The sequence below is a fragment of the Drosophila willistoni genome, chromosome 3R, assembly GCF_018902025.1.
Source record: "Drosophila willistoni isolate 14030-0811.24 chromosome 3R, UCI_dwil_1.1, whole genome shotgun sequence".
Taxonomy (NCBI): Eukaryota; Metazoa; Arthropoda; class Insecta; order Diptera; family Drosophilidae; genus Drosophila; species Drosophila willistoni.
The window spans coordinates 16561700-16583950 of NC_061086.1; the positions used below are offsets into that span (position 1 = coordinate 16561700).

The window sequence follows — 22251 nt, forward strand, 5'->3', positions numbered from 1 at the left end:
AAAACCGAGTCGATCTAGCCATGTCCGTCTGTCCGTCCGTATGAACACCTAGATCTCGGAGACTATAAGAGCTAGAGCCACCAAATTTGGTATGCAGTCTCGTGTAGTATGTACGCTTATCGAGTTTGTTTCAAATTTTTGCCACGCCCCCTTCCGCCCCCAGAATTCACATAAAACTGTTTTTCTTAAAAAGTATAGCAGATAGAAACATCAAATTTGGTTTATATACTCGTTTAGTTAGCGCGCAGAAAATAATTGTTCCAACTTTTTGCCACGCCCCCTTCCGCCCCCGGAATTTACATAACTCTGATTTTCTTAAAAACTATGAAAGCTACCGTCATTAAAAATTTTGCCACGCCCATTTCCGCCCCCGAAAATTAACCAAAACTGATTTTCTCGAAAACTAACAAAGCTAAACTCACCAAATTTAGTATGTATATTGGCTTAGTATGCGCGCAGAATACATATATTTGAATATGTTGCCACGCCCACTTCCGCCTCCATAATTTAGAAAAAACCGATTAGCTCTTGCAATTTTTTGATCATCGCGATCAAATTTGGCAGACTAATAAATCTTATCTATTTCTATCAAACTACCAAATTTTATTGAAATCGGACTAGAAACATACAAAATATACGTATGAACGTATTTTGCTACTCGATCCATAAGGGCAGAATTGGCCGTTGGCTAGTGGCGGCGCTAGAGTGCTTGTGTGTTTGTAGAGTGAGCGAGATAGCATATGGTTATGAGGCATGTTAAAACAATTTAGTAGACATACATTTGGTTTTCGAAATTTTAAATTTTTGTTTCACCTGGTGTATGGTATACCCAAGTCGGCGAGACGACTTACTTACTTCATTTGTTATACCACGTTTTATAGTGACTGACGTTTCATGTCAAGTCACACGGAAACGCTGTCGAACGGGATAAAAAGTATCCTATGTCCATCTCCTGGCTCTAAGCTACCTCCCTAACAATTTTAAGCCAAATCTGTTCCGCCGTTCTTGAGTTATAAGTGGTGTAACTAACACGACTTTCTTATATATATATATATAATATTCTTTTATATATCTACTTTTACGATACCATTTTAAACACTAGGCTGCAGAACTGCTTGAATAGTTGACGCTTTATTATTTAGAAGAGATTTAAGATAATGTGTGGAATGCGATTTACAATAAAAAATAGAATTTAGACATAGAAATATAAAAAATATAAACGATGTATATATGTATCTATTGTATCAATGTATCAAGTTGATGTGATTGATTAACATGTTTAAGGTATATATGAATGTAACATGTGTATAACATATACCCAATTCCAATTCCAAGTGCTATTAGTAGTATCGGTGCCAGGATCCAAATCCAAAACGAAGAACCTTTTGATTCATTAGTCTTATCATTGATTGGTTTTTGATAAGATGCTACATTTGTGATTAATTTCATTTCGGTGGTTCCATTTTCCATGCACATTACCAGGTCTAGTTGCTCCTGAAATAATTTAAATTTAAAATTTCTTATAGGTTTCTATGCGATTGAATTCCAAATATTGTAATTACATACGTTAACCATTCGCTCCCATATGCGCAAAATTAATTCGGGACTGTCGCATATCATTGGATTCCCCTTCGATGTGATATTTAGGGCCAAGTCAGTATTCAACATGCCAATGGATGTCAAATTGTTATAACTAACATCAAGATGCTTTAATGTGGTGAAATTTTTCGTCACTTTGGGCAAATCGCTTATGTGATTGTGGGATACGTTTAATTGTACAAACCGGTCGCTAATTGCGGGGTGTATGTGTTCAATATAGTTGTGGGATGCATCAATATATTTAAGATCTATGAACAGAGGTAGATCAAAGAGCTCGGGTGGTAAGGACCTAAGCCTATTGTATGATATATTTAAACTACACAAATTGTGTATCTTCCCCAGACCAATCCAATCGATAGAGCCTGCATTACCTGAGCAGTCCGCATGCAGGCAGCCTTCAGAAATCTTATGCATATAGCAATTATATTCCTTGTAAACATTACTTCTCGGTTGTGTGTTAACGTTGTAAAAAAGGGTGCAAAAAAATAGGAAAGTCATGAGCGCATTTCCGTCTAAATCCATTTCCTATTTTAAAAAAGTATTAAAAATAAGAATTATATTTTATATAATTTATTTAGTATGTTTAAAATTAAAAAAGCATATTACTATTTAAAAATAATAATTCATGAAAGTGTAAATGCTTCACTGGGAAAACTGAAAATAGTCTGAAGAGTTCAGAAAAAACTTTCTTTAACTAGTCAGTTTTTTACAACTTTAATTGATTGACATGGACAAAAAAAAAGCGTTAACTTATTTCGACCGCCATGGGTATATCGAATCGGATGTTCATACTGATTCACACTTTGTTAATGTCCTCGAACTTTGTTTTCATATAACGTATACGCTCTGCTGCCACATATTGATTGTTATATATGTATAAAATTATATAAAAAATATTCTGCTTGACTCTTAATAAGCTATTAAGGATATATTTCTCACTAGTCCTAAGAACTATGACTATCGGCTTAGATCGAAACTGCATCCTTGAATTAGCCTATGATATATGTATATATAATGGTACCGAATTTATAACTTTTTGCAATTTCTGAATTCTACCAATTTCTTCACAGAATAGAGTTGGTCAAATGCATCTGTAGAAAAGTGGCTTAAACTTAGATGACTATTTTTAATGTGCTTTGTCATCCCAGAGCATAATGGGAAGAAATACCTGGGACTAGCGCGAGACAAGATGTTGATCTGGATATCAGGAAAATACTGGATAGCAGATTGTATAAATACCAATAAATAACCAATAACCACCTTAGACCTTTCGAGCAAATAAAACTAAACTAAATACATATATGTAACTAACAAATTCCGCATAAAAATAAAAAGCCAGCGACAAAATCATAAACAGATATGAATCATACATACATGTCTACCTGAATATACCTGTATGTACATTTACATATATATAAACTACGCATCGACGTTTTTTTTTGTTTTTTTCTTGGAAGTTTTGAAGGAAATCTTAATTCTATGTTTCAGGCAAACTAACCTTCTAAAACTGCCTACCTTTCCATAAATTTCACTCAATTTTTTTGGTTAAAAGTTTGCTGATTTTGATCATGACATAGACTTTTTTACCGGTGGCCGGTTGGTTGGTTGGTATGGGGCGGTAAAGGCTGTGTATAAAAAAATTGTACTTACAATGCTTCGTGGTTACTAGTAGTGACTTATTACCAATTTCGTGGAACAACTTGCTTTTCTGTGGTATTATTATTAAAAAAAATTAAAATTCTGGAGTTCTTTAGCAATGTCTGCGGATGATGGAACTTGAAATAGCTATACAGACAATAATTTGTTATTTCGATAAAGCTTTAACCGATTACTTTTGAGTTACAACACTGTTTGGAGGCACTAATGATCGTGAATCGATTTCAGTTTCAGCTATTAAAAAATACTAAAATTTAAACTTAAACAGAGGATTTTGGTTTGGATTGGCAAAACGCCTAGTGAGTAAATAAAACAACATCTGGGATATTTCATATCATCGGGACATTATATTCATAAGACCAGCAGGATATTCACTTTAACTGCTTTTGTAACGAATATCGAAGCATTGCACTGCTTTTCAGAGTTGGTTTCTGTCTATGCTAAACTTTCTCTAATGGCGTATATAGCGAATATAATAAAAAAAATATAAAAACCAAACCCAAAAGAAAAAAACCATTCGTATCTTATAAACAATTAATCGTTTTACTTAACAAAATTTATTTGGTTTTAATCCGAGTCGTCGTTATAAAGATATTAAGTTCTAAGTCTAAAAATGAAATCAAAGATATTTAGTTGATAAAATTTTATATTTTTTTAGATTTGCTTCTTGGATCGGTCCTTCTTTTCATGGCATCGGCAGGAACTGAGGAATCACATCACATAAATCTGAAATTGAATTTCTATTGTCGATGACATACTGATAAATAAAGTTTGCTTGATGCTTTAAAAGGGGTAACGACATATCTCCGCCGACATATCTCCGCCGTTAGAAAATCGACACATATCCGCCGTTAAAAATGCGACATATCTCCGCCAGAAAAATGTACTGGGCGGAGATATGTCGTCGGAGATATGTCGCTATGCCCTTTAAAACGGTTTAAAAATAATTTAAAATGAAATTCAACACAATCGGTTAAAAAAATATCTTTTATCTGTATAATATTTGATTAACAAAATCTTCGTTTTCCAGATGGTTAGCGCTGCCTCATATTACGATCATATGCTTCGTGATCGTGAGTATCCCCAAAGTGTCATGGGCTATAAATTCCGAGTCTGATTTCATTTGAATTCATAAAATTTATTTTATAGTGCTAGTTAACTATGCGTATACGTGATTTTTTATTCTTGCTTTCATAGGAGCGGCTCTATTTGAGCAAAGTCAACCAAAAATAGTAATAACAAGAATCAACCAAAACAGCTGAAAAGAAAAGCAAGCAGTTCAGATTTATTATGGCAACAAAACCCGCGTATCCTGTTTGCTTTCTCAATAGGACAACTAGAGAAAATATGACAGAGAGAACAAGAGTGAGAGATTGTGAGGGATAGAGAGCGCGCATATTCGAATCCTTGACGATGTTCGCCGTTACTTCGCCAAAGTTCGTGTCCAAAGTCAAAATGAACAGCGCTGCCTCAGTCGCTGTCGATGCCAGCGTCGCTGCAGCTGCCACTGCCACGGCCACCACCCCCACAAAATACGAGAGACTTGTACCGAGTGTAGAATGTTGCTGCTTGTCGGTTGATTCGTTGCCGTTGGTCGCATCAGTTTTGGACAAACACTCCGAGAGGCACGACAGGCCCGAAGAACAAAAAAAAAAAAGGAAAAACATAAAAATAAAAGCGCGCGCGCTACACGTGTCGATTCTGTCTGTCCTGTCCTGTCAGTGTGTGTTTGTGTATGTGTGTGTGCGTGCGTGAGTGCGTCCGTGTGTGTGTCTGTGAATGTGTGTTAGCGCGCGTGTATGTGAGTCCTATGTGAGTGTGTGCGAGCAAGCAAAAGGCAAAGGCAAAGCCACAGCCAGAGCCAGAGCCCAAAGCGGGCAGCGGCAGCAAATTTCAATTCTATGGCAAAAAAAAAATATCTTGTGCTGTAATCGGCGACCTATTCAGCAATGGATGGAGATATAACAACAAAAACCCAAAGAGTGAAACATTGCACAACAAAATTCGTACAATTATGAACAATTATATCAACAACAAAACGACAACAGCAATTGCATTAGTAAAAACATTATCAATGCAACTGCAAACGAGTAGACAGCAGAGACGGAGCCTTGTCAAAAGTTAGACACTTGTGCTTAGAGTTTTACTTTTTGTTTTGGCAAGTTTTTTTTTTGCCTATTCCTTTCTCTTCTCCTTTTTTTTTTTATTTGTTTTACTACTTTTCCGTTTTGCTTTTGGGCAAACATTCGCACGCTACCCACAAAGTAAAAGGCGTGGCGTGGGCGACAGCTAAATATATAGAATTGTATATATGTACATACATATACGCGTATACATATATGTACATACATATGTACATATATAAACAATGAGATACAAGCAGTAGCCAAAAGTTTGTCTATTTATGCAAACAAATTGAACAGACCATCGATTTCTAGAAAGATTATATTGTTAGAATTGCTTGTCAATTACCAAAACAGCTTGAAAAAGTGGAAAAACAATTTAATTTCAAAGCAAATAGTCTCATCAGATAAGTATGCTATAGATTTTTGAAGTAGCCTATTCTTATATTGCTCATACGACAAGATGACTACTTATATAAAGTACGTACGTACTTACATAGCATAAAAGTGAAATCATTTCAAATACATGGAAAATTGCTTCACTCACCTATTTGCTGACCCCTAGCTATATACATATTTGTATATATATACATATACACAGATGTCTGTGTAAATGTGAAAATTGTGAAATGCGTGCAACTCCCGCTATATAGCAAAAACAAAAGAGGACAGAAACAGAAATGGAAACAGCAATAAAATAGAGAAAACTGTGTGCTGCTAATGTCCAAAAGTGACCAACGTTTAGAGTCACGCGAAGCTATGACCAACAACAAATAGAATATCAAGGTGAATGGATGTCATGCAGCGCCAGAAAAGTGTCCAGGTTAGGCAAACAGAATGGAAAATGACAGAATAAAAAAATAAAAAAAAAACCCAAATAAGAAATGCCAAGCCAAAAGGCTGCAAAAAGCAACCAGCCAGCCAGTGAACATTAGCATACGGGGGAGAAATAGAAAGACCAGAAACAAAAACAAAAATACTTCTATGCATCAGTTCTAAAAGTGAGAGATGTACATGTATAGAGATTCTGGTAGGACGTAGGGGGTGACTAGACTAAAAGGCATCATCAGCATTATCATGTTTAGAGACATCTTTTTTTTCTACAATAAATCAAGCCTATCGTCTTCTATGTCCTTGTACTCGTGAGTGGGACAAGGACTAGACTGGAAAAATGCAAATAAAATTGAAAAATAATCAAATGCCAGAACAGAACAGAACAGAACCGAATAGAATAAAACAGACAATTTCAGCAACAACAACAACGATAACAACAACTACAAACAGTGTGTAGCATAAATAATTCCGCCCACAAAACACAAAAGGTTATCTAGTCACTAGGGCGACACCAGCAAAGTGTGCGTTGACGTTGACTTTGACGCCAAAGTCGACGCCGACAGCAGGATTCTTGCTCTCTCTCAAGTGTTAAGCTCGCTCCGCCATAGTTGGCTTTTACTCGTTCGCTCTCTCTAGCTCTCCATCTCTCTCTGTCTGTGTGTCAGCATATGGTTTGATGCTATTCTCTCTATCTCTCTACTGTCGGATTTCTCGTTTGCTCTCAAACTAACCTACATCAACAGCTGTTAAATGAGCGTCCACCCTCACCTTGCGCTCACATTGATTTTTGTTTTGCCAAATTGTTGTTTAATTGTTGTTGTCGTTGTTGTTATGCTCATCTCTTTATTCTTCGTTTGTTTTTTTGCAGTGTTTCAACTCTACAATTTAAGTGTTTGTGTGCATTATAATGCAAAAAATATTAACAAAGTGGAAATTCAACAATTCAAATAAATTGATTAACATCAATGAACAAGAAGCCAGTGAGGTGGTGCTTCTTCCTCTTGCTGCTATCATTCGCCGCCGACAACTGACTATTGTGTCTCTCCTCTCTCTTTCACTATTGCTCTCGCTGTCACTTGGATTGTCAAACAGCTGTTCCGGTCACTGTCAAGCGCTCGCTCTCTAGCCCTCTCTGGCTCTCTCGCTGGCATTTTTCATTGTCATTATTATCATTGCCATTTCATATTAGCTCACTGCGCCGAAGCGTGTGTACATAACCTCAATTTCGGTTCTCACTCTTTAATGTTGCGGTAGGCAGCCAACAAGCCAGCAGGACATCATTTTCTCACCAACTCGCAAGTTTCTCTGCCACTGTTTCGGTACGCTGCCTCTGTCTCTCTGGCAGCACTGCCACTGCCGCTGTCACTGTCACTGTCAACGCAGACTGCAGTTGGCTCTCCCTCGCAATTTATTTTTTTTTTTGGTGCATAGTGCAACGGCAATTGCCAGAAGGGAGAAGTGTTTAGCTACTATCAGCCGCAGGCTGCTTGTCTTTCACTCTATAACGGGTGGTCCTAGTGGCAACAACAACTACAGCAACAACAATATTAACATCGACAACGACAACGACCACGACGTCGACTAAGACGTCGCTGCCGTTGCAGCTGCTGCTGCGAAGTCAACGCCAGCAGCAGCCACAACACCAACAACAACAACAACAACAGCACCAACAGCAACAATCAACACCAACAACAACAGCAGCAACAGCAACAGCAACGAAAACAGCAGCAGCAGCAGCAGCAGCAACAATCAGCAACATCAGCGCCCTGTGTGCACCGACAATAATATGAGGAGTGGCAGTTCGGAATTACTACTCGAGCAGCAACAACAAGAGCTACGGTTACGTAAAATCCGAGAACTGGCTCCAAAAAAGAAAAATGGCAATCGGCGCTTTCGTTCGTGGCGGGAACGTGCGCGTTTCTATGGCACCTCGACACTGGCCTTCTTTTCGGTGACCGCCGGCGCATCGTTGCTATTTTTAGTCCCGCTCTATGTGGATCCGGCCATATCGACGCTAAGCCACGATTTTATCGAAAATCCAACATTGTGCACAACAACGCGTCGGGAAGATCTTGTTGGTATTTTCAATTGCTCGTGGAGTTCATGCCGCGAGGGTTGTACATCCGATCTATACCGTTGTGTTCATATCTATGTGACGTTTATTGAACAAAATATAACCATACCAGAGAATATGACCGATTATGCGAACTACACGGCCGATTGTGAACAATCCAGTGAGGCAACATTACTTGTCAATATCAAGGGTTGCGGCTATCCACCCACGGTGACATGTAAAAATTTTAATGCCTACTATGGCAACGAAGGTGCCATCTATCCGTGTTATTATTCGCGCAAAAATAAAACCGTTGTGCTAACCTCATACAATCATGATGATCAAGTGGCCATGATAATTCACTTCTTTGCGGTGCCCTTTGTGATAACCGTCATCTCATCCATTGCCCTGTGCATTATGCATTGCGATTGTCGCTGTAAAAAGGATCGCAGTCATCGGCGCAATCGTCCACAGTGCCGAAGGCCACGTATCGAGAATCTCAGGTAAGTTGTCTAAGATTAACAGCCAACTCGCTGGAGCTCCTTCAGGCGATATGCAACGTTGATTTCTGTAATATCTTGAAACTTGTCTTATTGTTGGTGCAAGTTCATTTACATTAATCAAGTTAACAAAACTTTGTCAGCATTCATTTCCTTTTAAATGCTGTTATTGTTCCATCTGCTTAACTTTCATCAGGCAACAGGCCCAACAAACTACAAAGAGGGGTAGGCGGGTGGGGGTGGGCAATGGATAAGGCTGTCAAAGAATAAGCCGTTGCCTCAATTATGCTAGCCCCTATATATATATATTTGTATATCATGGGCGATGTTAAAATTTAAATAATTCACTAATGACACTTTCCGTTTTTTTTTGTTTTTTTTTTTTTTGTGTTTTCCTCCCTTCTTGTTGTTCTCTTTAGGGTTTCTTTTCTGCTGGTCTTTTGTGAAACGTGTCCGAGAGTGGCATCTGGCTGGGTGGCACTTTGTTGTTATATTTTACTAATATGCAGGCTACATTATTTATAAGGCAACGGCGACGGTACACCATACAGCTAACCGAATCTAGCCATTAACTGGCAGCCAAGGCACGCACAAAACACGCACCACACTGCGTATGATTGATATGTTGAGCTGTTGACAGAGCGGTTGGGAGGGTCGTGGGTTTGACTTACATATATTCGTATGTTATAGAGTGTGTGTGAATATGGTGGTGAAAAGGCTGTCTCATATTATGGCTTTAGCCTGACTGGCAAGTGCGACAATGACAATTACATTTATCCATATATGTATATATTATATAAATACATACATATACTATGTACTACATATATGTATGTATGTATGTACATACGAAAGTTAAACAACAAAACAAAGCAAAAGAACTGTAATAACAAAGAGAAGCAATCATTGATTTGTAATTTCATTGTTTTTGTTGTCCCATTCTAGGCTTTAATAGTCCCCAATGGTTGGTTTCCTTTCTTTCTTTTTTGTTATTGAATTCCTAGCAGTGGAAAACGTATTGTTCTGTAAGCCAAAGGTTCATTCCCGGCAAGCACAATTGGTTTTTGCACAAAAAATTTTCCATCAATTTTCAATTCTTATTCAATACCCGCTGCACATCGTTGGGCATCGTATTGTAATCGATAATGAATTGTTAGCCCGGCCCAAAACCCAGACCCCAGACCCCAAATCCTAGAGACCCAGAGACATGCATACATGGGGAATCGAAATCAAAACCAAAAACCGAAAGCGAAACCTTTGCACGTGCATTATTCAAATGCCATGGCAGGCTACTGTTTCGTTAGCAAGCCACAATGAAATGCGATGCACGTGAATTTTTGCCTTCATTTGGCAGAATGCTTTGATGTCCAAACTGTACTTGGGCATATTAATTGTCAAAGGAATGTCCTTTTCATCTGCCATTATAGAGTATTTATTTAAGTACAGACATTGCATGTGCTAAAATCGTCTCTTTAAATTTGTTGTAATGTATGTAATTTCCATCAAAAAGTTATCAATGCAGAACGCGATAAGTTGCAGCTGCCAAAGAAAAACGACAGGTGGAAGAAGGCAAACATACACACACACACACACAAATATATTAACACACAGTTTTACATTGAGTAAAAAGTGTATGGCAACTAATGCGCATATTTTAGCTTGTTTTCTACGGAAATCACTAATAAAAACTCTTGAAAAGGATCTGTTGAAAAGTTTCAAAACAAAATGGCGTCAGCATGTTCCGTTTGTTAATGCTATCTGCTAGCTACAGGCACACACACACACACACACACACACACAGACAGACCTACATAAACAGAGACACGTGGGTGCCTTTAGTTGTGTGAGTTACATAATCAGCTTACCTTTTCGCAATTGTTTTTGTCGCTTGTTGCAACTTTGTTATTCTGTTACCCATTTTTTATTTTGTCGAAAGGATTTTACAGATATCAAACGATACACAGACAAATGAAATAATTGTAAGAAATTTATTTTTTACAAGAGACATTAAAAAAGGCGTAAAATGGTCTACATCTCATTCATTACTGAATGATTCATTAACGATTCTTTAAAGATATAATAATGATTGCTTATGGATTATTTAATGTTTCCTTCACGATTCATTATTGATTTCTTTATGATTTAATTAGTATTCCTTAAAAATTCATTAGGAATTCAATAATGATTCTCGTATGATTCCTTAGTGATTCCTTGATGATTCCTTAACGATTTCTTAATTATTTATTACAGATTCATTATAGATTCCTTTATGATTTAGTAATAATTTCAAAATAAAAGATTCGACTATACTATAATCTCTCCATATATAACGCCAGCAAATGTTGGTGGTCTCCCCCCTCCTTTTTCTCTTCTTCTCCCCTTAGTTAAGATAGTTAGTTTTAAATCTCAAGCAAAGTTTTTCTTTTCCTTTCTCGTTTTCTTTGCAAGAATAGTTACGATTATACTTATCCGTAATAAGTAAAATTTAAATCAGGACTAGAGAGCTCGATTAGAGACAGTGACCATAGTATTTAGTAAAATAAGCATAAATTTTGTTTGTTTAAGTAAATGCATATATATATCTGTAAATAAACAATTAAACAAAAAGAAAAATAATAATAATAATTGCTTAATAATTAATTAAGGATTCCTTTAAGATTCATAAATAATTCAATAATGATTCCTTAATAGTTGCATAATGATTATTTTCTGATAGGAATCATGATGATTTACTAACGATTTATTAATGATTGTTTTATGATTTCAAACATGTTAATGGGATTGAAATTACGATTAAAAGTGAACAATGACAACTTTAGATTTTTAATTAACACCCTTGGATTCAACTACAAACTGCTGAATACTTACAAAGTCAGCCGAATATTGATAAATTGTAGACATTAGTGTAGGAATTAGACATTAGTGTAGGCGGAAGCCTAAGCAATTATTTTAGTTTAATAATATATTAGAGAACTATAGTTATAGTTTTAAAGGAGTCCAGACAGACAAAGCCAAATTCATTAAATTATCTATAGACTTTCAATAACTAATAGTTTCAGAGTTCGAATGGAAGTTCGAAGTGGTGTCAGTTAATAATTTCAGAATCTGGCATTGAAGTTAAGCTTTAAACTAATAAGTATTTGTTTTTAGTCCACGTGAATACCAACAAAATATGCTTTATAATTTGAAAATGTTAACTTTGTGGTCGGTTTTGCCTTTTTTATTCCAATTTTCTACTTGATTTTTACAACATTTACACAGGTGTACGCAAGTTCAAGTAAAGCGCGTTTTATATCAGGGTACTTCTTAATCATTAGGCCATAACGCAACTAAATAGTTAGCAGCCAATCTGTCTCAGTGGCAATTTCAGCATCTTTGAGTGAAGTACAGTTCAAAAGGAGTGTAATAAAGGAAAGGGCAAAAGTGGGGTTTAGTTAAAGTTGTTTTCTACTACAGCTAGTGTGGCCTACTTCTTTGGCTTTCAGCTTCTGCAGTTGCCTGGAAGCGTTTCTGTTTCTCCCTTCTTCTGTATGTGTGTGTGTATATGTATGTATGTCATGTATGAGTCTTTGTGTGTGTGTACCAGTTTTCATTCGCTCTTTTCTTTTCTTGATTTTTTATAGAAAAATCAATTTTTCTCCCTTTATGATGAACATTGCAGAGCGTTGCGATATGCGAATTGCAACGAAGTCACGTCTTTCATTTCCCTAAATGATGTATTATTTTTTTGCCAAATTGTTTTTCATAAAACATACAAGTTTGAATATACGAAATTATTATACAATTGTTCAGTCATTTCGGGACTATCCTTTATTTTCCATTCTTATCTTTGTTGGGGAAGCATATGAACAAAAAAAGCCGAAAATAAAAAAGAAAAACTATACATTGCCTTGTGGCCCATTGTTATTTTTATCAACCAGTACAGGGTCCTGCTCTTACTCTGGGGAGAGGGGCCTGCAATAGGGTGTTACTCTGTCTATATATTGTGGTTGGTTCTTTGGTTATGCGTCTCCTACAATCTCAATCTTGGGTTGATGGCCATGCCAACCGCACGTCGAGAGAGATATGAAGAGGGGAAGAAATAGAAAAAAAAAAAACAACAACTTCAAGATGTGCCAACTATAAGCACTTGCTGGCTCATGTCACGCCCTTTTTTCCGCCCCCTAATCGATATTAATAATGCGAAGCATATGAATGCCGTTCAATAAATTTCCATCTCTTTGGGGGTTTTCTTCTTCTCTCCCCAACCCAATTGCCCCTTATTGAAATCGGTAGTAGTTGGAAATAGGAAAACCAAGTCACTGATAATAGTTGCTGGCCTTGTATGGAAAGAAAGGAAAAAGGGAGAATTGGAGGGCAAGAATGAAAGGCAACTGCAGGCAGATGGAGGCCATCGTCGTCACTCAATTCGTGCAAATCCCCATAAAATCCCTCAATGTGGCAAGTAAAGTCCGCTAAGTCAGTGCGGAATAGTCCAAAACGTTTCATTAATAACACACCACACAACCTACGCACACACACACACACACACACACACACACACGCACCCGATTCGTATGAGTGTGGCGCCAATGAGAAGTAATCTTAAGAAATGTTTCCAATGGAACTGCAGTCCCATATCTTAAATTTATTATATTGCATCATTCAAAATAAGAAGAAAAACGTTTGGAAAACTTTCACACTTTGCGAAGAAGAAAACAATAAAATATCAAAAGTAATTTCAATCAACTTCGATCTAGGATTCTTATAAACCTTTCATTAAAATTTAATCCTTACAAAATACAAAATTGTTACATGAATTACATAAGCTAAGTTAAGGAAAAGAAAAACTTGAGACAACCTAAAAAATTCCAATTAGTTTCTGGTCTAAAAGATTGTCCGTGAAATTAAGCATTCCAATAGACTAGAATTCTTCATCTAGGTTAAAATTACTTATCTTCAATATAAAAGAAAAACCACCATTATCTTCAGAAAACAATTTATTGAGCTGCAACTTTTTGAGCTATTCATTTCGCTGAGTGTACACACATATAAAATAAGAAATAAAATAAAAATGGCAATTTAAATATCTTATTGAAGTAGATTTATGACATTATTTAGCATACACACACACACAAAAGACAGAGATAAACAGAGAAACAGACAGAGAGAGAGAGAGAGAGAGAGAGTAGAGAAAGGTAAAAGGTAAAAAGAATCTTCTATTAAGTATTTATGTGTGTGCTTTCCATGTGAGATTAAAAATGTTATTTAAACTCTAGAGTAAATCCAAGTGTTTGGCATTAAGTTATTTGATATATCTACATATGTATGTACATAGATATGTATGTATACATCTTTGTATTTAAAAAAAACGATAAATGACATACAGTTTGAAATTAGAGATGCCATTTAGAAATTTTAGTATTCTCAGGCCGTAATTCAAATTACAATTGGGCTTAAAATGTGCACGTGAATGTGAATATGCTTAAATGAAGCAAGTGCAAAGAGAGAAAAAACCGCACCACGGGGCGTATGAGTTATGTGCGTGGCTTTACATTATAAACGAATGACTATGAGAGATACAGGGATACAAAAAGAGACACCAGACAGAGAGAGAGATAGAGAAAAGGGAAAAATGTGTGGCAAAGACGTGGATCTCTCAGTTTGTTTGTTTGTTTGTCTGTTGGTTCATATGAAGCAGGCAAACAAAGCTTTTTATTCAAAGCAATTCACGTACATAAAACATTTATCTTTATGGCCGTCTTCAAGTGTTCTTCTGTGTACGCTTGTGCCGTATAAGGTGGTGCAGCGGTGCCGTGTAGCCAAGGTGGTAGACGAGCCCGAATAACTAAGCTGCGGATGTGTATGCAGTGCAGGCCCACGTGTGTTTATTTAGTTTTAAACTGTCGACAATGTGACATTGTTTGACTCTAATTTGGGCAAAAGCAGAACAGGAATAAAATAATGTTCATGTTCGGTGGAAAAAAAGGACTTTACATCATCGTCAGTTGAACATATAACAGTGTTTCTCTTTTGCCACAAATTTAATTATGGCCTCTGCGTGTCCTTTTGCCTGCCAGCCATTGCCGTTGCAGTCACTTCAAAGTGACTGTGAAGTGCTGCTGCTGCCGCATCAAAAACCAGCTGGCAACAACAAAATGCATTACAATTTTGTTGACAATCGAGTGCAGGACTACTGAACATCGTCGTGGAGGACAAGGACATTCGGCCAGCATACCGAACGACAAGTATAGCAAGTGTATAGCATAATGCAACAAATTTCAATGGGAGATAGAGAGACAGAGAAATAGGACCACCTGCCGCCTACCCACAAATGCCCGGAGTGTGGCCTCGGTCACCGACACATTGTTTTTGTTCTTCTTGTTGTTGTTGTGGCATCCGCATCCGTCACTGCCAGGCATCCGAGGGAGCGCCGGCAGGAGCTCATCTCAAGTGCAGTCGAACATGGTCGAACTGTGGTCGGATGTTGTACAGCCACGCCTCAAGGCTAGAATATATAGCCAAGCCTACTTACTAGATTGTTTGCCTGTCAAAGCATCCATCCATCCATCCATCCATCCATCTATTCCTTTATCCATCTGCTCGAGTCAACCATATCCATTTTCATTCATTTATTTTAGACAGTCCATCATGCATTTTGGCGCAGCTGTCGCAGTTTTAATTCCGTAATTACAATCCGTTTCCCTACATCAGCATCTGTGGCTGCTCGTCCATGTTGCTGCCGTTTGCTGCTTTTTAGTTCAGTCTTGGCCTTTTGCCAAAATGGCCCACTCCAGCAAAATATCAGCCGAATCCCCTCTCAATTTCTCTTTATGAGAATATTTTTTCTTCTTTTTTCCAATATTCTAGCAATGATTTCTGACAGCCCTTGCGGTTGGCCATGCCAATTATCATCATCGGACCAGCCTCAAGGAGCTTTGATTTAATTAAAAACTCAAAACAAATTACGAAATTCGTCGTTCTGACAGGCAATTATAGACCGTGGCTGTCTGGGGCGAAGGGATAAGGGCTTCAAGCCTCATTCAAGGCTGATTTTTAATTGATTGAGTAGATTGAGTGCATACATATGTATGGACATACATTTCAAGGACATCAGAAAACACAATAAAACTCAATTGCAAATGTGAATCAACAAAGATGCATTATGTTTTCTTTTTTTTTTTGTAGTTAACCATAATTGATTGATAATCAAGTGAAATAAATCCCATTATCAAAGTGCGAATGCAATAATTCATTACTTATAAATAAAAATTACGCAAAATAACAAATGAAATAATTTCATAATAATAATATCATTAAAAACTCATTAATTTCAACTAATAAACTATTGTGATAAATTTTGAAATATCCTTAACTCAATAAAAATTGCTTTTCTGTTGTTGCCTATTACTAGACTAATATTGAATAGTTTTCCATTGTGCTTATTAGACTCAAACCGATTCAATTTTTCATATGCTTACTAAGCCAATTTTTGAATGTAATTTGTTTTATTAACGACTTTAAACTTGTGGACTGAAATACGAATAAATAATCCAATTGTCTATCAAAGTAATTTCGAATTTCGTGAACTCGTTTCTTTGACCATGTTAAGGCCATTTTATGTTCTAATTTTTACTGATTTAGTTATTTTCAATGACGTCTATAGTTTCATACAAATCAAATGCGGATATAGGTATTAAAAAAAAGTAAAACCAAATCGTTGCTTCGCCCTGTAGAGAAATTTTGGATGAAGAATCACAAAATAGGCATCCATTTCATGTTTTTTTGGGGCATTTTCTTCGAAATTTATGTATTACTAAACTTTAAGAACGACGAACACGAAAATTAAAAGCGATTTTCAAGAGGAATTAAAGTGTATATTGTATTTCTACTTGTAAATCAAGAATTTTATTTTGGTACATTTCCGCTAAAAACGGGAGACAAATATTTTCAAGAGTCATTCAAATTAAAAGTCATTTCAATATATTAAAATTTTTGGTTTAAAACACATCTATCCGGCCTTTGTTTTAAAATATCATAGATCTCTTTTATGTGGTTGCAAGTTCGGTTGGACTCTGTCATCTTCCCTATAGCTCTCAGCATTTACAATAGAGAAAAGATTATTTCAAAAATACATCAAATAACGTTTTTGGTTGTTCATAAAACAAACAAAATTAAATAGACTTCTTCCAGGCCAATGTTGAATTTGCAAAATCTGGATATCTATGGTTTTCCTGGACTCAGACCCAAAAATATATATGGTTAAATAATGTAATCCTTTATCGATTGATAACGTCTGCCAATTATTCGTTGTGTCCTTAAGCAGATTGTGTTTATTTAAGGATCTTTTCTTAACATTTAGTTTAATAGGCTTTTTAATAAATAATATTCAGTTTATTATTCATTTATTAAGCCAGATAATCCTATGATTATGGTGACATATTTTTTAGTTGGCTGTTTTCTTTTTGGTGTGCATTTATAAATGGTGGAAATTGTTTTAAAAATTTTTTATTTCTTTTATAAAGTGCGACATGTTGACAAATACATATATGTTCAGTAAAAAATGTACAATAACATAAGCTGATATTTGTTATAGTTGTTGGCCTTGTTTTTTGACCCTTTTAGGAGGGTTTTCCCTTTGTTTTGTTTTTTTTTAGTTTTGTGCGGCAAACTGCACGGGCCAACAATTTTTGCATGTACTTAGTTCACCTCTAAAACAAGACGAACATTTGTATATTTCACAATTTCCGTTTTTGTTCCGGCAAGGAGCGTTTCGTGTCACATATTTCTCTTGTTTTTTTCATTTTCCTTGTTTTTATTTTTATTTTATTTGCTGTTGTAGTAGTTGTTGCAGCTGCTGGCTTTTTACCCGCGGCGGCAAAACCAACCCTAGCCAACCAAAAGGAATAAGGAAGCGACTAAAAAAAAAACTGAATGAGAAAAATGGGACATTCGGGAGCTTTCAACGCAATAGTAAGAGAGCCTCCCTCGCAATTTACATTGTTTGTTTCTGTGGCGACGTTGACGGCGACTTTGTCAGCCCTCGTTCCAAGTGCAACGCGCCGGAAACTAAAAGCACCAATAACACAAACACACACACACACACACACACACACAGATATGGCCGACATTTTTGTACAGATACGAAGAAAAGGGTTTTAGCATTCCTAACTACGACTTGTAAATACTTCCTATAAATTTAATTTAACCAATTTGTTTTTAATTTGTCGACATAAAATATAAAACACATTGAGTACAACTAAATGAAGAATTTGTCATCGATAATCATTTTTTTCTCCATTGATACGACTGATTTTTGTAGCTTGAATCTTTTCTTAGAAACTCTATATGTATATTTCTTCTTTTCAGTTTGCCAATTTTTCTAAAAAATAGAATTAAAAATTTCAGAAAAATGAATTTGTTTTGAACCAATTCGAATACAACTAAGTTTTCCTTGGTTAAAGGGTAAATATTTTCAGTCTTATTCTCTCTCTTCTCGTTAGTTGTCCCTGCCTTTGAGAAAAAGAGAATGAATTTGGTTAACCAAAGCAAAAAAAATAAAAGAAAAAACACAAAAACACACAACATTCATACATTTCTTAAAACTTATTGTGGCCGTTTTGCTTGTTTGTTGTTTTGGCCGCTTTGTCTAGGCCCACAAAATATGTCCCCTTATCCGCACTTACCTTCGAGCTTGATTTATGTTGCCTTCCAATTTGCCACAGCATTTTGAGCTAACGACAACCAGAAGAAGAAGCACCTCGTCTCGTTCTCGTCCTTGCTGAGTGCCTTCACTTTTTTCCGGCCTTTTTCTTTGTCGCGAGTTTTGCTTTTGTTTCCTATTTCTTTTTTATATTTTTAATGAATTGTTGTTGTCGGTGGCAAAGCATTTTGTAATTTATTTAATTAAACTTTTCACTTTTTCTTTTTTTTTATTTTTATTTTTTTTGTTTCTATGTGCCCTTTTCAAAAAACGCACAAAAGTTTCCGGAACATTGCGTTTTGAAAGCTGATGGAAATGGCAAAAAATAAAACTTGACAAGATAACAAACGAAATTGTTTGTTTTACGTATATTTTTTTTTTACCTCTACATAAGACGAGCGTTGTCCTGTAAATAGGGTTACGAAAGTAATACCATTTTAGATTTCGTTTCAAAGACGTCGAATCAGGTTTGAAAACAAAGCTTAAGGAGCATATTTTAAAGAAATTTCAAATAAATACTAATATTTTAAAAAGTCAATACAATAACTATCATACTTGAATTGTTTCAAACTTATTCCTTAAATTTATTTCCGATTAGCCATTTAGCAGAAAGGTTGACTCTTTGTTTAGATATTTACCAAAATATACTGTCTGAGCTAAATAAATGTCAAATCTTTAATTTTGAAAAATTCTTTGCCTCATTTTAAAACTTTGCCACATTTTGAACGATCTTACAAATGCTTTTAAATTTAAATGTTGGTCAATATAATGGATTTATTTTTTCAACTGAGACAAGTTCCTGGACCACCTGAAGAAGTGTTTATTGACCAGAGAATAAAGCTGGAAAAAGAACGTATAAATAAAATCTTGTCCCTATTCAAATGCATGGCAGTGTACTTGATTTATAATGTTATGAAATGTTGTTTAATTTAAACGATAAGCATTAATTTAAAGGTGTAATTATTAATTATTAATAATGTTATAAAAACTAAAAACTTTGACAAAATAGATAGATATATCAGCTCAGGCTCAAGATTGCCTTGCCTTGACTTAGTATTTTGCCATTTCTGGTATTTATCTTAAAAACATCTTGCCAAATGTTTCCCAAATGTCATGTAATGCAATTTAGGCTAATTCAGCATTCTGTGTGGGTAGTTGTTGCCGTTGCACTAAACGAACATTTTAGTTTTAAGCAAAGACTTAATTTATTTTATCCTCAAATTGCAAGAACAGGATGCAGTTCAAGGATTACGAAAACTTTGTGCTATCGGAATTTAAAGCAAGCACAAATGAAATTCAATTAAAAAGCAAGTTTAGGACGATGTTCTATTTTTTTTTTTTGTTTTTTTCCTACATTTTATCAACTACATTTCTTGTTTAACTTTCCTATGAACGTCGAGCTCTGTGGCCAACTCGAAGCTCTGGTTCGAAGGCTCTGGTCGGCACGTAGACTTCTCTGTGAGTGGCAAGAAATAACATTTACAAGTTGCACACAAAAGGAAAAAACGAGAGAAAAAAAAACAAATACAGTTTTGTGGCTCTAGTTGTGATAGAAGAAGAAGGACAACGGCGACAATCCTTTTCAAGATTATGACAAATGTGTTGTGCAATTTGTCTAATTTGTTGGCCATGTGGAAATTCATTGCATTTGGTCCCTGAAAAACCTCTGAAGAGGTAGATAGAGGTTGCGGGAGGGTGTGGTCGTAATCATAGTGGTCCCAAATTGATTTTATGTCGAGCGACAACAAAAGGGGAAATTACAAAAGCAAAAGCAAAAATCTAACCAGACGGGATGTGGTTCCTTTAATTCCCCTTTCCCCATTGCTCCATTGTCAAATCTTCAAATTGGTAGCCATGGGAGGGGTGGGCCAAAAGTAAGGCAAGAGCAAGAACAATAAGAAGTGGGAGAACATTTTGGTAATTTCACCCGTTTTATGCGGCCAATAAATGTTTTATCTGTGTATCCAAATTGCCGCCAGCTGCGTGCATGCGTGCCGATAAGCTTCAGCTCCAACATGAACTCCCATAGCCACCTCTCAGCTCCCAGTGGAAAGTCTCGATATAAACCCAAACGATTGGTGAACTGGGCTTACGCATATTCCAAAAACCAAATCGATTTATTGACCATTAAATCCTGGCATTTGCCTCTCCTAATACTTACATATTTTTTAACCCAATTGCATTTTGCCACTTTATCGCCTCTCGTCCACGCTGTAAATGTGTAAATTATTTCATTGTCCCTATCGCTTGCCTTTCTTTCTTTTTGGTTTTTTGAATGGATTTGATTGTGCGTGACTTTTGCCATCTGCTGCTTGCATTTAAATTACGTTACGATTCCAAATGGCCTATCAAATTGAAGAAATTCCATTGTCCAATCCAACAAGTCCCCCCTCCTATTCCACGGCACAATTTCCCTTTTTGGTCACGTTCGAGTCTTTAATTTGAATTTTAACAGCCAAGCAACAAAAATGAGCAACAAATGTGAAAATGCAATTAAATCATTGTTATTGAGCCATTGACTTAAATCCAACCATTTGTTATTCAGCATTATGATGGCCATCAACCGTAGACCAAAACCAAAAGTCCCTTGACAGTTGTCGTTTTGCATTTCACATGTACACACGGCAACAAGCTCAAATGTAATGGATAGCTATTTTTAAAACATTGATTTCTCCATTCCATTCGATAATTACATTCCCAAAGGTCACCACACAACACACAATTGCATTAATGGACTCCACACCCTCTGAAATTACAACGCTTTAACTGACATCTTTCTACAAAAATCTATTTCGAAATTTGTCAATATCTATTATGTTCCTCTGAATTCAACACGCACTAAAAAAAATTAGACATTAAGAACATTATCATTAAAAAATTTGTGTAGTCTAAAACTCATTCCTCTGATTTTTGGCTAGGATGGTTTGTGTCGTCTATGCCTTGCTTATATCGGAAAGTTGCAGCCATTAGTTAACAAATAGGACCAAGGTTATTTCATTTGGTTTTTCTTTCCTAATAAGGTCGTTTTGGTAAAGCCATCTCCAGTATAAGCGACTCCAAGTCCTCGATTCAGCCTAAAATATTTCCTTTACTGCAAGAAAAATTGAGAAAAAGCTTTCGTTAATAAAATTTGGTTCTTTGATTTCACTTCGTCTTGATTCTTTAATGTAAAGACTAAAAATACATTTAGAAAAAAAACTTTACAGACTAAGAGATATCATCATCACCATCATCATCATCATGGCCACCATCACCGCTGCCATCGATGGGCAGAGGTCGAACATAACCATCTTGATCTTCTTCATCGAGATCATCGACATGATGTGTGATAGGTGTGCTTGAGATGGAGGAAATGCTTGTGGTGCTGGGAGTTGTCTCTAATTGCGTTTGATTGACTATGGCAACAGTTGCTGCTGCTGTTGTAGTTGTTGTTGTCGATAAAGAGGACGACGAGGAGGAGGAGGATGAGGGCGAGGTCTGTGTAGTGGTTGTTGTTGTTGTTGCGGGTGTTGATGGTATATGAGCTGCTGGATAAGAGAGTTTTGTTTTTGGTTTTTTTTTTGTTGTTGTTGAATGTTAATTGTGATTGTAATTAAAATCAATATGGTTTACGTTCCTCAAGTAAAAGTCAGTTTCAGTTATTGTTTCTCTTATTGGTATTCTCCTTACAATTTTGGAAATAGTTTGATAACTTATCAAATCCTGGTAACTTACTTACTTATATCGGTTCTGTCACTCCAATGCGAATTCATAAAACACCAATTACGCGATATCCATTTATACCATCGAAACATAGATACACCT

The 22251-nt window shown here is 36.1% G+C and overlaps 1 protein-coding gene and 1 long non-coding RNA gene across 2 annotated transcripts in view; one reads left to right on the top strand and one right to left on the bottom strand.

Moving 5' to 3' along the window:
* Positions 1-1227: 1227 nt before the first annotated feature.
* LOC111519436 lies at positions 1228-3317 on the bottom strand. Its single transcript, XR_002724367.2, has 3 exons — positions 3250-3317; positions 1567-2124; positions 1228-1494 (listed from the first exon to the last, which is right to left on the bottom strand). It is a non-coding gene; the product is annotated as an uncharacterized LOC111519436 (long non-coding RNA).
* Positions 3318-7923: 4606 nt separating this feature from the next.
* The window catches only part of LOC6651275 (protein tipE), a 36842-nt gene continuing 22514 nt past the window's right edge, over positions 7924-22251 (top strand). Inside the window, exon 1 of the mRNA XM_002074150.4 lies at positions 7924-8768. Coding sequence (XP_002074186.3) covers positions 7999-8768 — 770 coding nt within the window. The 5' untranslated portion in view covers positions 7924-7998. The remainder of the gene's footprint in view (positions 8769-22251) is intronic.